General features: G+C 39.0%; 1 protein-coding gene across 3 annotated transcripts in view; it reads right to left on the reverse strand.

Moving 5' to 3' along the window:
• The window catches only part of SNRK (SNF related kinase), a 63,621-nt gene that overhangs the window by 10,177 nt on the left and 36,332 nt on the right, over positions 1-17,112 (reverse strand). For all 3 annotated transcript variants that reach the window (XM_059939261.1, XM_059939262.1, XM_059939263.1), the window contains 2 exons: positions 4,348-4,489; positions 431-643 (listed from right to left, as the gene is read on the reverse strand). In XM_059939261.1, the coding sequence (XP_059795244.1) occupies positions 431-643; positions 4,348-4,489 (355 nt within the window). The remainder of the gene's footprint in view (positions 1-430; positions 644-4,347; positions 4,490-17,112) is intronic.

A 17,112-nucleotide genomic window follows, 5' to 3' on the forward strand; every position in this document is an offset into this window, starting at 1 on the left:
ACTACAACTTTATTTACAAAAATGTGTGACTGGACACATATAGCAACCCCTGATTTTGAGGAATTGTGGTGTCGCCCTCTTGAGTGTCCCTGCTTCTTTATGGGGACCAGAGGGAGACCCAAGAATTAAGAGGATACAGCAATGGACAAGGCATGTACTGGGATATAAAACAGTCTATTCCAATCCACTTCTGTAAGAAGGGAGAAAGGCCACAGGACTCACTGCTCACTAGTACAAAAATAAAAACAAAAGACCAACAAAACCTATGAGCCAGGCACAGGGCCAGAAACTCTAGAGATAAATGACATAACCCCTGCCAACTGGCAATCCTATCCATTACACAGTGTCCCCAAGCCCTGACACATTAAGAAAAGAGCCCATCCCAAGAACCCTAAGCCCACGGCCCCTGTAGTGATGAGCGCCGACATACTCGACAATGGCATCCCGATCCGCTATGTCCCCGAGCACCATGCGCTGAATGATGCTGTTGTGCTCCTCTTCCGAGAGGTTCTTATATGACACGAGGGGGATGTTATACTTCGTGGCTGGGGAAGGGTCCACTCCCTGAAGCCAAGGATGGTTTTCAATCTCTTCTAAAGAGGCCCTTCTCTTGGGATCTCTCTGTAGCATCCTTGTGATCAGGCTGGAAAGGAAGGTAAGTCCATTGTTAAAGCAAACTGCTGTCAGGGATTAGTAATGGTGGGTTACTGTATTTATCAGAATTGTTTCCTGAACTTATACCATCAATTTCATTACGTCCAGTAGAGGTGATGGTGGGGCAGATGGGAATAAAGAAAGTGCCATCAGATTCATAAAATAAAAAATCACAACCACCAGATATACTGACAAGCCAAACACACAAATGCAGTTTCCTATCATCTAGAATTAACTCTAGGTACCAACATCTGTCCTTGAATTAACTGTGGCATAGTGGCATACCGGAATCAGATACAATGATCAGCAACGACATACAGAATAGGGTGCATGAGCCAACTTCTGTTTCCAGAAGAATGAATGACCATCCTGATGAAAGCAACCAAAATGGCATATATTTTTAGACATATATTTTGTTTAAAGGCATTGTGTTGGGAGGAAGGAAGGGAGGGAGGGCAGACAGAAGCACGGACGGACGAACTACTCAGCAGGTAAAAACAGTAAAAGCAAGACTCTTAGGAGCAAGTGACAAAGCTGGCCTTGGCCTGATTGTTTCTGCTTTTTTCTGTTTCCACACTGAGTACACGAAACAGAATATAACCAGATTACAATATGTACGGCCTACTGAAAGTGGGGGATGCAACTAGAACCCCTGCAAAGAACTGGGACCCCAGCTTCAGTGTGAAGATGAACGAGAAGAAACAAACCTACTGCTAAGATGTCAAGAGGGAAACTTGCCTGCCTCAACAGTGCTGTGGAGGTGAAATGGGGGAATTTCTTCTAAGAACTTCTAACTACAAGCTGGTCCTCTCACAAGTTTGTGGTCCAAATTAATGACAGTATATCTGTATGGTACACATAGTGAAAAAGTTAATTTTAAGAGGCTTCAGGCTGGACGTGCCCAAGGGCAACTAGTAGAAAAGCAAATGCAAACTGTTTCTCTAGGGAATGTAACTTAAAAGAACTCCCACATAATTTTATAAGAAATCTGACCTCGCAGTCAAAAAGTACAAAGGAAACAAGGTACCACTGCAAGAACTAAAAGACACGATGGCAAAATCAGAATGCAAAGACGTCAAATACACCTACTTCTATCAGTGAACACAATAAAAAATAAATGGAATAAACTCTCCAATTAAAAGACAATGCTCAGATGGGAGCATTGGTCAGATAGGATTAATCAAAAATCCAGCTCCCAATTGTTAAAAAAAGATGTACCTAAAAACAAGACAATAAAAGATTTAAAGTAAAAGAATGGAAACCTATATAGCACATAAATGCTAACCAAAAGACAACTGGAGTGGTTAGCTAAAACTAGACAACATAGACTGACTTTAAAGCCCAAAGCATTATTAGAGATAAACAGTGATACAAAGGTTCAATTCACCAGCAAGACACAACAGTTTTCAACTTGTTTGGACCTAATAACATTCCCCCAAAACACCCAAAGCAAACACTGAGAGACTTTCAAGAATAAGAAAAATACATTTACAATGTTGTATTAATGGGGGTAATCACTATTTTTATTTGCCTATAATATACTTCCATGTAGTGGAAAAATATCTCAGTAAGTGATAGATCAAGCAGTCAAAAGACTCAGAAGTAATTTTAAACATCATAATAAACAAGCTTAGTCTTAAGGATTTATACAGAACTCTGACCCCAACAATTAGAAACATACATTCTTTTCCAGAACAAAAGGATTATTTATAAAAATTGACTCCATGCTAAGCCATAGGAAGCCTTACCAATTTTAAAAAAACTAGTAACATACAGACTATATTCTTGGATCACAATGCAATTAAGTTAGAAATGAATAACAAAAAGTTAATTAGTAAAGCTACACATTTGGAAATTTAAAATACCCCTCTGAAAGTAATAGGTTAAATAAACCCATGGAACCTATAAAATAATCAGAACTGAATAACAAAAGGACTATTAATCAAAACTAATGGGATGTAGCTGAAATGGTACTAAGAGGCAATTTATAGCCTTAAACTACTACCTTAGAAAAGGAAAATTTATGATCTGAATATCCAGCATAAGAAAAAGAACAAAAGAATTAGCCCATTAAGTAGGCAGAAGGAAATAATACAGACAAAAGAATATCAACAGCATAAAACAAAAAATATAATAGTAAATTAATAAAGACAAAAGATAGTTCTTTGAAAAAGATTAAAATGAACAAACCTCATGTAAGACTGATCAAGACAAAAACAGAGAATGCAAAAATAGAGAAGGCAAAAAAATCAGTATGAGAATGAAAAAGGGCAACAACTCCTCTAATTCATAGGCTTTAAAAATATAATTAGAGGATATTATAAATACTTGAGGCCAATAAATTTGAAAATTTAGATAAAATGGACAAGCTCCTTAAGAAACAAAACTTAACAAAACTGACAGGAAAAAGGAAGAAGTAGGATAAAGTAGAAACTGAATGGTCCTATGATTATCAAAGATAATCCCTCTAGGAGGGAGACACCAAGAAGAGGCTTCTAAAATATTAGAACCGTTCTTTATCTTAAGCTGGATAATGGGTTCATTTTATTACATACACATTTTATCCATTCTTTTGAATGATAAATGTCAATATAAAAATAAATTACTCTGTTTTAGTTTTTTCAGAAGGGGCTATGGAGATACTCCTTGAATTACAAACATCTAACATGCACACAACATATACCCACAGAGAGCAGCCTGCTTCCTGGGGTAGAGAATAATAATAGTAAGGGTGGGGGGGGAGAGGAGGAGGAGGGGGAGGGGAGGATTGTAATCATCATCAATAATCATCATCATATTCATCACCAATATTCATTTTGAGTGCTACTTATGTGCTAAAGACTGAGCTACAAGCTTTATATACATTAATTCATTTAATTTTCACAATAACCCTGTAAGGTAGGTTCCACCATTCTCATACCATTAGTAAACTGAGAAACCAGTAGCTGAATCCAGAGAGCTGGAATTCCTAAATTCTTAACTATGGCCTAAGATGGGGATCCACTTGGAGAAAAGGTTCCTCAAGCTCAGATTTCCTTCTTATCAGCTGATGGGAGAAACTAAAAACTTTATTACTCTAGCAAAATCCTTTAAGTAGCTATCATCTCAGGTGACCTTATTTTAAAATATCACCACAATATCAAAGAAATACTGAACTCCCAGCAGTTCTTTTACTCCATTATGAATTTATCACTACACATATCACAGTACTATATATATAGTACTTTAAATTCCAAGTAATCAGCTTGCATATACTTCTTCCCATAGTCACATGAACCAAAACAGAGCTCTTCAGTTAACTGGGGAGAGAGGTACATGAATAAAATTATGAGGCATGCTATGTAAATCCTAAAATGGTGTGTTGATGGTCTTTTTCAGGAAAGAAAATTCCCTAACTCTTCTCTGGAACGTCAAATATAATTCCAGGTGCAAAAAGAGAAAGTAGTTCTTATGGTAATTCTTCAAGTGAAAGTAACCCACTTCTCCTGGAGGCTGAGGAGGCATATAATGGGTTTCTTGAAAACTGGCATATTTGAAAAATAGACTAATACATTCTGTACTCCAATATTAAATTTCAATCATATTCTGTGGTTAACTCCCCAAAACATACTTAACAAGAGCAGAAATATTGGGTTCAAAAATTAAAACGAACAAAGATACCCACATACTTTTTTTTTTTTTTTTTTTACTTACTCTTTACACCCTTTAGATACGTGGGATGGTACTGTATATTTGCAATCCATGATCATTGTCAATGTTTCACTGTCATTGGCCTCTTGAAATGGTGGCTGCCCACACACCAACATGAAAAGGATCACTCCCAGACTCCATATATCTACAAATCAAAGACACACTGTTAAATACTGAAGTCGTTAGACAACAGAAAACACTCAGAGGAGTAAAAGTAGACTAACAAGATTATTTTATTTTGAAGAGTCAAAACACCTTCTAGAAACAAATGAAAACAAAACATGATGATCCAAAACCTATGTGATGCAGCAAAAGCAGTTCTAAAAAGGAAGTTTATAGCAATGCAGTCTTACCTCAGGAAACAAAAAAAAGCCCAAATAAACAACCTAACCTTACACTTAAAGCAACTAAAGCAACAAAACCCAAAGTTAGTAGAAGGAAAGAAATCATAAAGATCACAGCAGAAATAAAAGAAATAGGAATGACGAAAACAATAGTAAGGATCAATGAAACTAAAAGCTGGTTCTTTGAAAAGATAAACAAAATTGATAAACCTTTAGCCACACTCATCAAGAAAAAAAGGGAGAGGACTCAAATCAATAAAGTTAGAAATGAAAAAGGAAGTTACAACAGACACCACAGAAATACAAAGGATCATAAGAAACTATTACAAGCAACTGTATGCCAATAAAATGGACAACCTAGAAGAAAGGGACAAATTCTTAGAAAGGTACAATCTTCCAAGACTGAACAAGGAAAAAACAGAAAATATGTACAGACCAATCACAAGTACTGAAATTGAAACTGTGATTAAAACCTCCCAACAAACAATAGTCCAGGACCAGATGTCTTCACAGGCAAATCCTATCAAGCATTTAGAGAAGTGTTAACACCTATCCTTCAGAAACTATTTCAAAATATTGCAGAGGAAGGAGCAGTCCCAAACTCATTCTAAGAAACCACCATCACCCTGATACCAAAATCAGAAAAAGATACAACAAAAAAAGAAAATTACAGGCCAATATCAGTGATGAACATAGACACAAAAAATCCTCAACAAAATACTAGTAAACTGAATCCAACAATACATTAAAAGGATACCCACACCATGATCAAGTGGGATTTATCCCAGAGGTGCAAGGATTTTTCAATATCCACAAGTCAGTGTGATACAACACATTAACAAACTGAAGAATAAAAACCAGATGATCATCTCAATAGCTGCAGGAAAAGCTTTTCACAAAATTCAACACCCATTTATCATAAAAACTCTCCGGAAAGTGGGCATAGAGGGAACCTACCTCAACATAAAAAAGGCCATATATGACAAACCCACAGCTAACATCATTCTCAACAGTGAAAGGCTGAAAGCATTTCTTCTAAGATCAGCAACAAGACAAGGATGTCCACTCTCACCACTTGTATTCAACATAGTTTTGGAAGTCCTAGCCATGGCAATCAGAGAAGAAAAAGAAATAAAGGGAATACAATTTGGAAAAGAAGAAGTAAAACTGTCACTGTTTGCAGATGACATGATACTATACATAGAAAATCCTAAAGATGCTACCAGAAAACTACTAGAGCTAATCAATGAATCTGGTAAAGTTGCAAGATACTAACACAGAAATCTGCTGCATTTCTATACACTAACAACAAAAGAACAGAAAGAGAAATTAAGGAAACAATCCCATTTACCATCACATCAAAAAGAATAAAATACCTAGGAATAAACCTACCTAAGGAGGCAAAAGACCTGTACTCCAAAAACTGTAAGACACTGATGAAAGAGATCAAAGGGGACACAAACAGATGGAAAGATACGCCATGTTCTTGGACTGGAAGAACAATATTGTCAAAATGACTATACGATCCAAGGTAATCTACAGATTCAATGCAACCCCTATGAAATAAATTACCAGTGGCATTTTTTTCATATCTAGAACAAAAAATCTTAAAGTTTATATGGAAACACAAAAGATCCCAAATAATCAAAGCAATCTTGAGAAAGAAAAACAGAGCTGGAGGGCTTCCCTGGTGGCGCAGTGGTTGAGAGTCTGCCTGCCGATGCAGGGGACACGGGTTCGAGCCCTGGTCTGGGAGGATCCCACATGCCGCGGAGCAACTAAGCCCGTGAGCCACAACTACTGAGCCTGCGCATCTGGAGCCTGTGCTCCGCAACAAGAGAGGCCGCGACAGTGAAAGGCCCACGCACCGCGATGAAGAGTGGCCCCCGCTTGCCGCAACTAGAGAAAGCCCTCGCACAGAAACGAAGACCCAACACAGCCAAAAATAAATAAATAAATAAATAAATAAATAAATAAATAAATAAATTTATTTATTAAAAAAAAAAAAAAAACAGAGCTGGAGGAATCAGGCTCCCTGACTTCAGACTATACTATAAAGTTACAATAATCAAAACAGTATGGCACTGGCACAAAGACAGACTTACAGATCAGTGGAACAGGATAGAAAGTCCAGAAATAAACCCATGTACCTATGGTCAATCTATGATGAAGGAGGCAAGAATATACAATGGAGAAAAGACAGCCTCTTCAATAAGTGGTGCTGGGAAAACTGGACAGCTACATGTAAAAGAATGAAATTAGAAGATTCTCTAACACGATACACAAGAACAAACTCAAAATGGATTAAAGACCCAAATGTAAGGCCGGATACTACCCAACTCTTAGAAGAGAACATAGGCAGAGCACTCTTTAACATAAATTTCAGGAATATCTTTTTGGATCCACTTCCTAGAGTAATGAAAATAAAAATAAACAAATGGGACCTAACTGAACTCAAAAGCTTTTGCACAGCAAAGGAAACCATAAACAAAACACAACGCAACCCAGAGAATGGGAGAAAATATTTGCAAACGATGTGACCAACAAGGGATTAATCTCCAAAATATACAAACAGCTCATGCAGCTCAATATCAAAAAAACAAACAACCCAATCAAAATATGCACAGAAGATCTAAATAGACATTTCTCCAAAGAAGACATACAGATGGCCAAGAGACACATGAAAAGATGCTCAACATCACTAATTATTAGAGAAATGCAAATCAAAACTACAATGAGGTATCACCTCACACGGGTCAGAATGGCCATCATCAAAAAGTCTACAAACGATAGGGGACTTCCCTGGTGGTCCAGTGGCTAAGACTCTGTTCTCCCAACATAGGGAGCCTGGGTTCAATCCCTGGTCAGGGAACCAGATCCCACATGCCACAGCTAAAGATCCCACATGCCACAACTGAAGATCCCATGTGCCGCAACTAAAAGATCCCTCATGCTGAAACGAAGATCCTGTGTGCGGCAATGAAGATACCGTGTGCCACAACTAACACCTGGCACAGCCAAATTAATTAATTAATTAATCTAAAAAATTTTTTAAGTCTACAAACAATAAATGCTGGAGAGGGTGTGGAAAAAGGGGAACCCTCCTAAAACCCTCCTACACTGTTGGTGGGAATGTAAATTGGTACAGCCACTATGGAGAACAGTATGGAGGTTCTTTAAAAAACTAAAAATAGAGATACCATATGATCCAGCAACCCCACTCCTGGGCATATATCTGGAAAAAACCATACTTTGAAAAGATACATGCAACCCCATGTTCTTTGCAGCACTATATACAATAGCCAAGACATGGAAGCAGCCTAAATGGCCATCAACAGATGAATGAAGAAGATGTGGTACGTATATACAGTGGAATATTACTCAGCCATAAAAAAAAGAATGAAATAATGCCATTTGCAGCAACATAGATGGACCTAGAGATGATCATACTAAGTGAAGTCAGACAAAGACAAATATCATATGATATCACTTTTATGTGGAATCTAAAAAATGATACAAATGAACTTATTTACAAAACAGAAGCAGACTCACAGACTTAGAAAACAAACCTATGGTTACCAAAGGGGAAAAGGTCGGGGAAGGGATAAATTAGGAGGTTAGGATTAACATATACACACTACTATATATAAAAGAGATAATCAACAAAGACCTACTGTATAGCACAGGGAACTCTACTCAATACTCTGTAATAACCTATGTGGGAAAAGAATCTGAAAAAAGAACTGATATAGGTATATGTATAACTAAATCACTTTGCTGCATACCTGAAACTAACACAACATTGTAAATCAACTTTACTCCAACATAAAAATTTTTTAAAAACGTAAAACAAAATTTTAGAAAAGCATTTATACCTCAAAGTAAAAAGATCTAGGGAAGAGAACTTAAGCCTCAGTCAGGCAGGGAAGGTATCTGTCGTATTCCCTGTTTTTATATTCACTTAAGACCCAAGCAAGTGCCAGGCACATAGGGAATGGTCAATAAATGTTCAATGAAGAAATGAATTAATTCATTTATTAATGGCAAGAACATCGACTGGAAAGTACCTATCAAGGTTCCCAAACCAATGTACACACACTGCCATTTTTCCCATTGTATTATACACCAGAGATAAAACTAAGATACTAATACTCTGAGACGTGAAAAGGGTTTTGCCTAAGGTCACGATTGTCCAGGTTGTTCTTAAACCTCAATCCTGGTCAGGTAACCAAATCATGTTACAGACAAGAAAATTAAAGCTCAGAGAGGAGAAAAATATTCCTGGGCTGGGATGTCAATGAGGAAAAAGACTGGTTATGTATTACTTCAGAGGAAAGAACTAGGACTGAAGGTATAGTAACCAGAAGGCACACTTTGACTTTAAAAACAGCAGATGCTACTTAATAAAACCATGATAACACTGGAAAAGGTAGTAAGTTTCCCATCACTATAAGTATTCCAGCAAAGGCTGGGTAACCATCAGTCTAATCTCCTGCATAAGGCACTCCTGTACTGGTTGGAAAGCTGGACTAGTTGACATCTGAGGACCCTCTCAACACTAACTCCTATAATAACAAATAACCCCCTACTTCTTGCCACTAAATAAAAAACAAAGCCATCACACAGATGGAAAAATAATGACTCAATTTAAGAAGGCCATCACAAGTCATTCATTCCAGAAACTAAAGTATAGACATGATTATATGAACATGCATGTAACACGACATCAATTCAAGAAGCTTTCTAGACCATGAAAGGCTTAGAAGAGAGTAAGGGGCAGGCCACAAGGCCTTTGTCACCACATCTGTTAACACTCAACCTCTCTTTTCATTTAAGCTTAAACACCCAAAATTATGTAGGTTCCATGAGAATTAAAACTCGTTAATAAAACATCTTTTCCTTGGTCCAGATTAAACAAAGAGGGCAATAAAGGCAGAAACCCAAAAGTTACACACACTGATTTTTTTATATGTACAATAAATTTTACTAAGGATGCTCCAATAGAAATTAGTGAAGGAGATGGGGAAATCTACTAAAATTAAAACATTTATATAAATGAGAACGAAAGGGACCTGAGGATCACTCAGTTAAAACCCTTGACTCTGCAGTGTCCCCAAGAGGCTGCCTGGCATTACTTGTTGGATGCATGAATTATCTTACTGCCCCAGGACAGCAAGGTGTCTCAGGGCTCCACTCCACTCATTGACCCACATTTCTTCATCTTCATTTTGGAATCCAGAGGGCCATCCCCATTCAAAGTCAAACAATCTCAGTAATGGTGGTTAGTTGCACCTGTTTTTTTAAATATTCAGTGAGAAGAATTTATATCCCCAATTCTAGGAATACCTTATTAAGATTTTTAAAAGGAAACTTATAGAGTTGATGTTTAACTTAAACTCTCTTTGTACAACGTGAACCTGCTATTTCTGGTCACCTGCTCCAACTCCCTAGCCACCACTGTGAACAACTGGCAATTACAATTATTCTCCCTTTAATGCATGTGTCCTTCATTTTACAAAACAGTCATAATCTAGAAATTAACTGTAAAGTACACCCACCTTTTCACTGATGCTCATTACACAAGGAGGGAAGTTTCTGTTTATAATATAAACATTAATATATATATATAATAATCCCAAAGAGGGGATTTTAAATGGCTTACAATAAAAATACATAATCATAAAAATCAAGATAGTTAAAATAAAAACTTTCTTCTGTTGTTACAATATTGACAGTGCCTAATGCTACTACTGTAACCAAACCTAACCATTAATACATATACATTTGAGATATAATAAATTCATATCTTTCCATATAAATCCTAAAAACACAATAATTTTTATGAGTTTGGCTACATTATTTCTTCTACCATTTCATACTCTAACTAGTTTGGTTTTTTACTTTTTCTCTATGCTAAACTGGAGATGATACCTGACAGTACAATTATACAAAACCAATGATTTAAAAATACAACAAATAAGATAAATATCAACTAATAATTACCCCAAATTCTAATTTGGTTAAAGAAACTCTCTTTTCCTGTTAAATATTAACCTCAATAGCAACAAGGAAGTCCAATTATTTGGAAATGTTCTCTTCCGGATCATTTGCCCAAGCAAGCTAACACACTCTGCCTGTAAGGAACTGATGAATGGTTAGAAGAGTAGAAAAGAAAAACAACATAGAGCTTCCCTGGTGGCGCAGTGGTTGAGAATCTGCCTGCTAATGCAGGGGACACGGGTTCGAGCCCTGGTCTGGGAGGATCCCACATGCCGCGGAGCGGCTGGGCCCGTGAGCCACAACTGCCGAGCCTGCGCGTCTGGAGCCTGTGCCCCGCAACGGGAGGGGCCGCGATAGTGAAAGGCCCGCGCACCGCGATGAGGAGCGGTCCCCACACCGCGATGAAGAGTGGCCCCCACTTGCCGTAACTAGAGAAAGCCCTCGCACGAACCGAAGACCCAACACAGCGAAGAATAAATAAATAAATAAATAAAGTAGCTATAAAACTGTATTAAAAAAAAAAAAAAACAACATAAATATATACACTGTTTCCACTGTTTTCAATTACGGCTCAAATAATTTCTGAACATGGAAATGCTTACAATTTGAGAAACTCAGAAATACAATTCTATGGCAAGTAGTTTCCAAAGCTAAACGACATGATTTGAAGCATGTAAACTGGAGAAGAACGGCAGTGTAACTGAGGGGGTAAAGTTTTTGAAAGGGCAAATAACCCTCTCATGGACACAACATTATTCAAGGGACCATTTATTCCATTTGCTTATTTTCCAGACTTTTTCTCTTCTTACTCTACTTTTTGTCTTTGAATCATTAACTTTTTGCATCCTAGGCGCCAAAGGAAAGAGATAAAAAGAGTCACTAAACAAACACGAAGTATGACTTCAACCAAGTTATTGAAAAATATGTTTCCCATCTTGAAAAATGAGAATAGTTACTTCCTCTTAAAGCTGCTGTAGGCATTAAACGGATAAGAATCAAATCCATGGTTAAGTATTCAGGACAGAGACCAGCACACAGAAAGCATTCCCAAGGAGGCTGCTGCCGCCCCGCTCTTGTTCACCTGTGCCAGGCTCTGTCTAGGCACAGCGAACACAGAAATAAATGAGAGACACCCTTGCCCTTTTGGGGCTCCTAATTCACTGTGAGAAACAGACAGCAGGTAACAGAAACAGAAAGCAGGTAAGCTCAAGAAGGCACAAAGCCAACACAGCAAAGAAAAACTAAGAGACTGGGGGGAGGCAGGAGGAACAAGGAAGGCCTTTTAGTAATTCAGGTTAAAAAAAAAAAAGAAAAAGGTGGTAACTCAGGAGTTTGGTCCCCAGGACTACACATCTGGTGTTACAGGACTAAGAGTGGAATCAAGAAAGATTATCTATGATATTCCACCCAAAATAAGGGAGGGAGGGGGTACTTGTCTTAATAAAAATTCATTTTAGTGGATATTTTAAATTACCTTTTCCATAAAAAAAAATAACTTGCTAATAAAACTACAAACTCCCGGGGCTTCCCTGGTGGCGCAGTGGTTGAGAATCTGCCTGCCGGTACGGGGGACACGGGTTCGAGCCCTGGTCTGGGAAGATCCCACATGCCGCGGAGCAACTAGGCCCGTGAGCCACAACTACTGAGCCTGCGCGTCTGGAGCCTGTGCTCCGCAACAAGAGAGGCCGCGACAGTGAGAGGCCCGCGCACAGCGATGAAGAGTGGCCCCCGCTCGCCACAACTAGAGAAAGCCCTCGCACAGAAACGGAGACCCAACGCAGCCATAAATAAATAAATAAATAAAAATAAATAAAAAATTTAAAATATATATATATATAGAATTAAAAAAAAAAAAAAAAACTACAAACTCCCAAGGCATAGATCATAGCCTAAGCTTGAAATCCTAGGACCACAAGGGATCCACCAAGTCTGTAATTGGGGGGGGGGGGGGGGGGGGGGGCGGGGATGAGTAGGGAAAGTTAGAGAAAGAGCATGGAACGGGGACTTTACATTATTTTCATTAAAAAAAATGTCAGTGGAATTGTCTATTCATACTAAAGGTCCACAGGTTAACAAACATCAATCATCTGAAAAATCAAACTTAATGACTACTACCTGAAGCATATGTTTTTATTTCAGACCCAGCTACAGACCCTTGGTTAATAATAGAAAAAGAAAATAGCACTTCATAAATACAGTTCCTTTGGTTAAAAAAAAAACCTTCCAACTCATGGAAGGGGAAAGAGTAGAAAGATAATGAAGTCTTTGTTAGTATGAAGGGTGGGAATTACCGGTCCCCTTACTGGCTCTCAAGGTAGCTAGAAATAAGATCACAAGAATGAGCACTGAAGTCTCATCTGCTAACATTCAGTAGGTCAATTCACCATAATACAATTGAATTATGCTATCTCTAGGGTTGGAGGTGGAGTTTATATTACTAAGTTCATTTAGGCAGGCTAACAAAAGATCAAAATGAAAACAAAACAGAATAAAAGAGTGATTACTTTGAGGAAAAGTAATTGCCAAAGGGTGTGGAAGGGAAAATGTCACAACTACTGAAAGGTTTTCTGAAAATCTCTGAAGTGAATTATCTCGACAGCAAAAGAACAAACAGGGATTAGAAAGTAATAAAAATGGGAAGACCAGAAGAAAGATTTTAAGTAGAACCCTCTATTTTTTCCCTCTGGCTTTCTTTTATCAGTGTAGCCATGAGTCACGAAACAAGCAACAGGAATAGAATGTTCTAAAACCACTATAGATGAGCTAGGGACCAGCACCTTTTATAACACCACTCACAACTGGCAGGATTTATGCAATCACTTTGCAGTTCCAACTACGGTCACTAGCAACTGACATATGACCCAATACTAATGTTAAAGGGAATGCTTTCTTAGAATAGCAAGTACTGTTGCAGAAGTGTGTAGGTCCCAGGAGTTCTATAACAAAACCTAGAGCCTTTGTTTCTTGTATGATATTCAGAAACCTAATCTCTATGGTCCACTGATGTGAATTCCTATCTACATAGTTAAAACTACTCATCTGCATTCAAAATCACCTAGAGCTCTGGTTTTCAAGGATTCTTTCTTGCTCTGGACAAGATCAGTGGCTGCTTCTAAGGGACATAACTAGAGACCGTTCTGAAAGTAGAAAACTGTCAGGTCATTTGAACTAACAGTGTAAGACTGAGGCAGAAGAGGAACGAAGCATGTGGACATGTCCTATTATTTCTGGTTTTATCAACACTCTAGTTGGAAGCAAAGCTGTATTATTTAACAAGGAATCACTTCTTCTCTTTAAAGAAAAGAGTGAGAATGAATGTCGACATCTCATACCTACTTGAAAAAACTTCTTTCCCAGACCTGAATCCACCTAAATGTGCCTTGGGGACTTCAAAAATCAGTGCTGCCCAAACAAAGCTTATCATCGTTTACCCAAACCTATTTGTCCTCATTTGTATTCTAACTTGGTCAATGACACCTTCACCCACCCAATCAAAACTCGGGAGACCTCCCAGACTCTACACTCTGTGGGTCCTCTGACTTCCACGCCAGGGAGATCGTGCCAATTCCACTATGTGCTTAGACACAGCGGTTTCCACCACTGACCCTCACGTTCCCTGAGGTCTCCCCACACTGCCCTCCAACCTCGGGAGCTGGGCCAGCTGGTGATTTCAGCACCACCACGGCCAGCTGTAACTACAGATGTTCTCCTGTCCTCCTCCTCTGCGCAGAGCTCCGTGAGTGCAGAGTATGTCCCCTGCACCCCGGCAGTCCTGCTCGACAGAGGTCTGCTGAATGGAGTGAGCCTGAAACTAAAAACAAAGTAGTACTTCTGCAAATGCCGTTTGGGTAGAGCCCCCAGGAGGCAGATGAAGCGGAAGTCTGAGGTACAGAGGCAGTGAGCAGCTAGTGAGAGGGAAAGGAGACTAAGAAGGGCTCGGGGTACAGTGTGGGGGGGGGGGCGGGGTGTGGAGGTCAATGAGGACAAGCTGCAGTGTCAGCTGGTTAAGGCCTTATGCAAACTTGTTTTTTTAAGTCGCAAGAAAACAGGGAAAAGTTCAAGAAGTCAGAGGTTATCAGTCACACACTGTGGGACTATACACGTTCACACAAACCCAAACCAGACAAGCAGCAGACACCCTTCCAACTCGGTATTCTTTCATAAGTCACTTTACGAGTCTGATTTTGAAACCGGTTAGGAAGTGAACTTCACAGATGAAGAAGGAACGATAAGACAAGCTAAAACATAATAGCGGTGTGATTTCTTTCAGTATAGCCTAAGGAAACGAGCATGCCTGGGCTAAAGCGTCACAGACCTAGGTTCAAACCCTGCCTTGGCCATTTAATTAGCTATGTATTCTTGGCCAAGTCACCCAACTTCTTCACATCTTAGTTTTCTCTTCTTTAAAATGTGGACAGCACTACTTATCTGGTACTTTCTGAGACGCTGACAGGGTGTCTGAGCAAACAGTGCTACATGTGTTACTGCAGAGTCCGCAAGGCTCATAAATGGTCACACCTCTAGATATAGGAGTGGGACTGGCGGGAGAAAGCAAAAGGGATTTTATACTTTTTATTAAATATATTTCTGTATTATTTGAATTATCTTACAAGAACATTCATTTATTACTTGTAAAAAAAAGTAATTAGAAATTAGCTGTACTTAATATTCTTTTTTTTTTTTTTTTTTTTTAATTTTATAGCTACTTTATTTATTTATTTATTTTTGGCTGTGTTGGGTCTTCGGTTCTCGTGCAAGGGCTTTCTCTAGTTACGGCAAGTGGGGGCCACTCTTCATCGCGGTGCGGGGACCGCTCTTCATCGCGGTGCGCGGGCCTTTCACTATCGCGGCCCCTCCCGTTGCGGGGCACAGGCTCCAGACGCGCAGGCTCAGTAGTTGTGGCTCACGGGCCCAGCTGCTCCGTGGCATGTGGGATCTTCCCAGACCAGGGCTCGAACCCGTGTCCCCTGCATTAGCAGGCAGATTCTCAACCACTGCGCCACCAGGGAAGCCCTGTACTTAATATTCTGATGTGTACATACTTTAACTGAATAAGCAGAAACCTCTTTATAGGAATGTAAAAGATATAAAAAAAAAAAAAAAGTCTAGACACGCTCTCTAGTCACTGAGCCTGCGACTCTTAGCCTGTGGTCCGGGGGCATTCGGTTCCACAGGGTTCCCTTAATGGCTTCATAGACCAATCTGCCCATAGCATGAATACCTACAGTAGGAAATATATTACTTTTCATTTTTAGCACAAATAATTTCCTTCAAGGATTAAGAAAACTCAAATACGAACTCACTGATGTTTCATAAGCACCGCTGAGAGTCTTACAGAATGTGATGAAAGAAAAAAGGGCAGAGTTATGTGGGTCCAGACTCTCTGGATAACCTGTTTTCCTGGTGGTATCTCGGTACCACAGTGTCTAGGGAGAGGATTTGGGTCTCATGAAGCCTGGGAAGGGGTCAGGGTAGTGCTGCTGGCTGGGTCACCCTCTAGTTCTACTCCCCTGCTTCAGGACAAACCTGAGGGTTCTCGAGGGGAAGGTGACCCTGAAACCAGAGCCACCACAGCCACCCACCTCGGGTATATTCCCAGTCAGTCTGGATGCTCTGGCTTCCTAGAAATTTCCACCCTCAGAACAATCCTTCGAAGTACTGATTTCTACATACCCTGGTGAAGCAAGAATCAGTTACAAATTCATACCTTTCCAAAATTAGATCTTTTATTAAAAAAAAACCTTATGAAACCTAAATACTTCCTTTTACAAGCTTATGAGAAAAGTCTCTAACTTTTGTCCAATTTTATTACACTAGTCACAAAGCCTAAAACGTTCACATATGAGAAATACTTTTTTAAATGTGGAAAACAAGCGCCATCAGGATGGCAACATGCATGAGTACATTCTTCGACTACAAATTTCAACGTGGACACTTTTCAAAGAGGGGGTGTACTGGAGCACTGCCTCATCGTGGTCACTCAGGGACTTGGATTTCGTTTTAAGAAGTGATTTTACATGATTATGACAGGAATATGACAAATGCAAAGTGATTTCACAATTTGGCTCGGATCTAGAAAGTAAAAATGTTCAGATTCAGTACCAAACCTAAAAATGTCCAAGTCAATTGTCTAATCAAACAATAGCAACTATGCAGACTAAAGAATAAATCTGAAGCCTGCACTAACTTGATGCTTTAGTTTAATAGCTAGTGGAGTATTCTGATGTTTTCTTATATTGATTTTAAAAACACTGAGCCTTTTGCATAAGATTGAGGTGTGCTAACATAAGACAAATATGCAAGCCATTACAATACCAGTTAATAAAAATCACCTGCATATGCTGACTCTTGAGGGTTCTCTTTCAAAATGCAACAAACACAGCTTTCTGGGCACAGAGATACAAAGTCAAATGAGGTGTGTCCT

This window comes from Balaenoptera ricei, chromosome 11, assembly GCF_028023285.1.
Source record: "Balaenoptera ricei isolate mBalRic1 chromosome 11, mBalRic1.hap2, whole genome shotgun sequence".
In the NCBI taxonomy this organism is placed as follows: domain Eukaryota; kingdom Metazoa; phylum Chordata; class Mammalia; order Artiodactyla; family Balaenopteridae; genus Balaenoptera; species Balaenoptera ricei.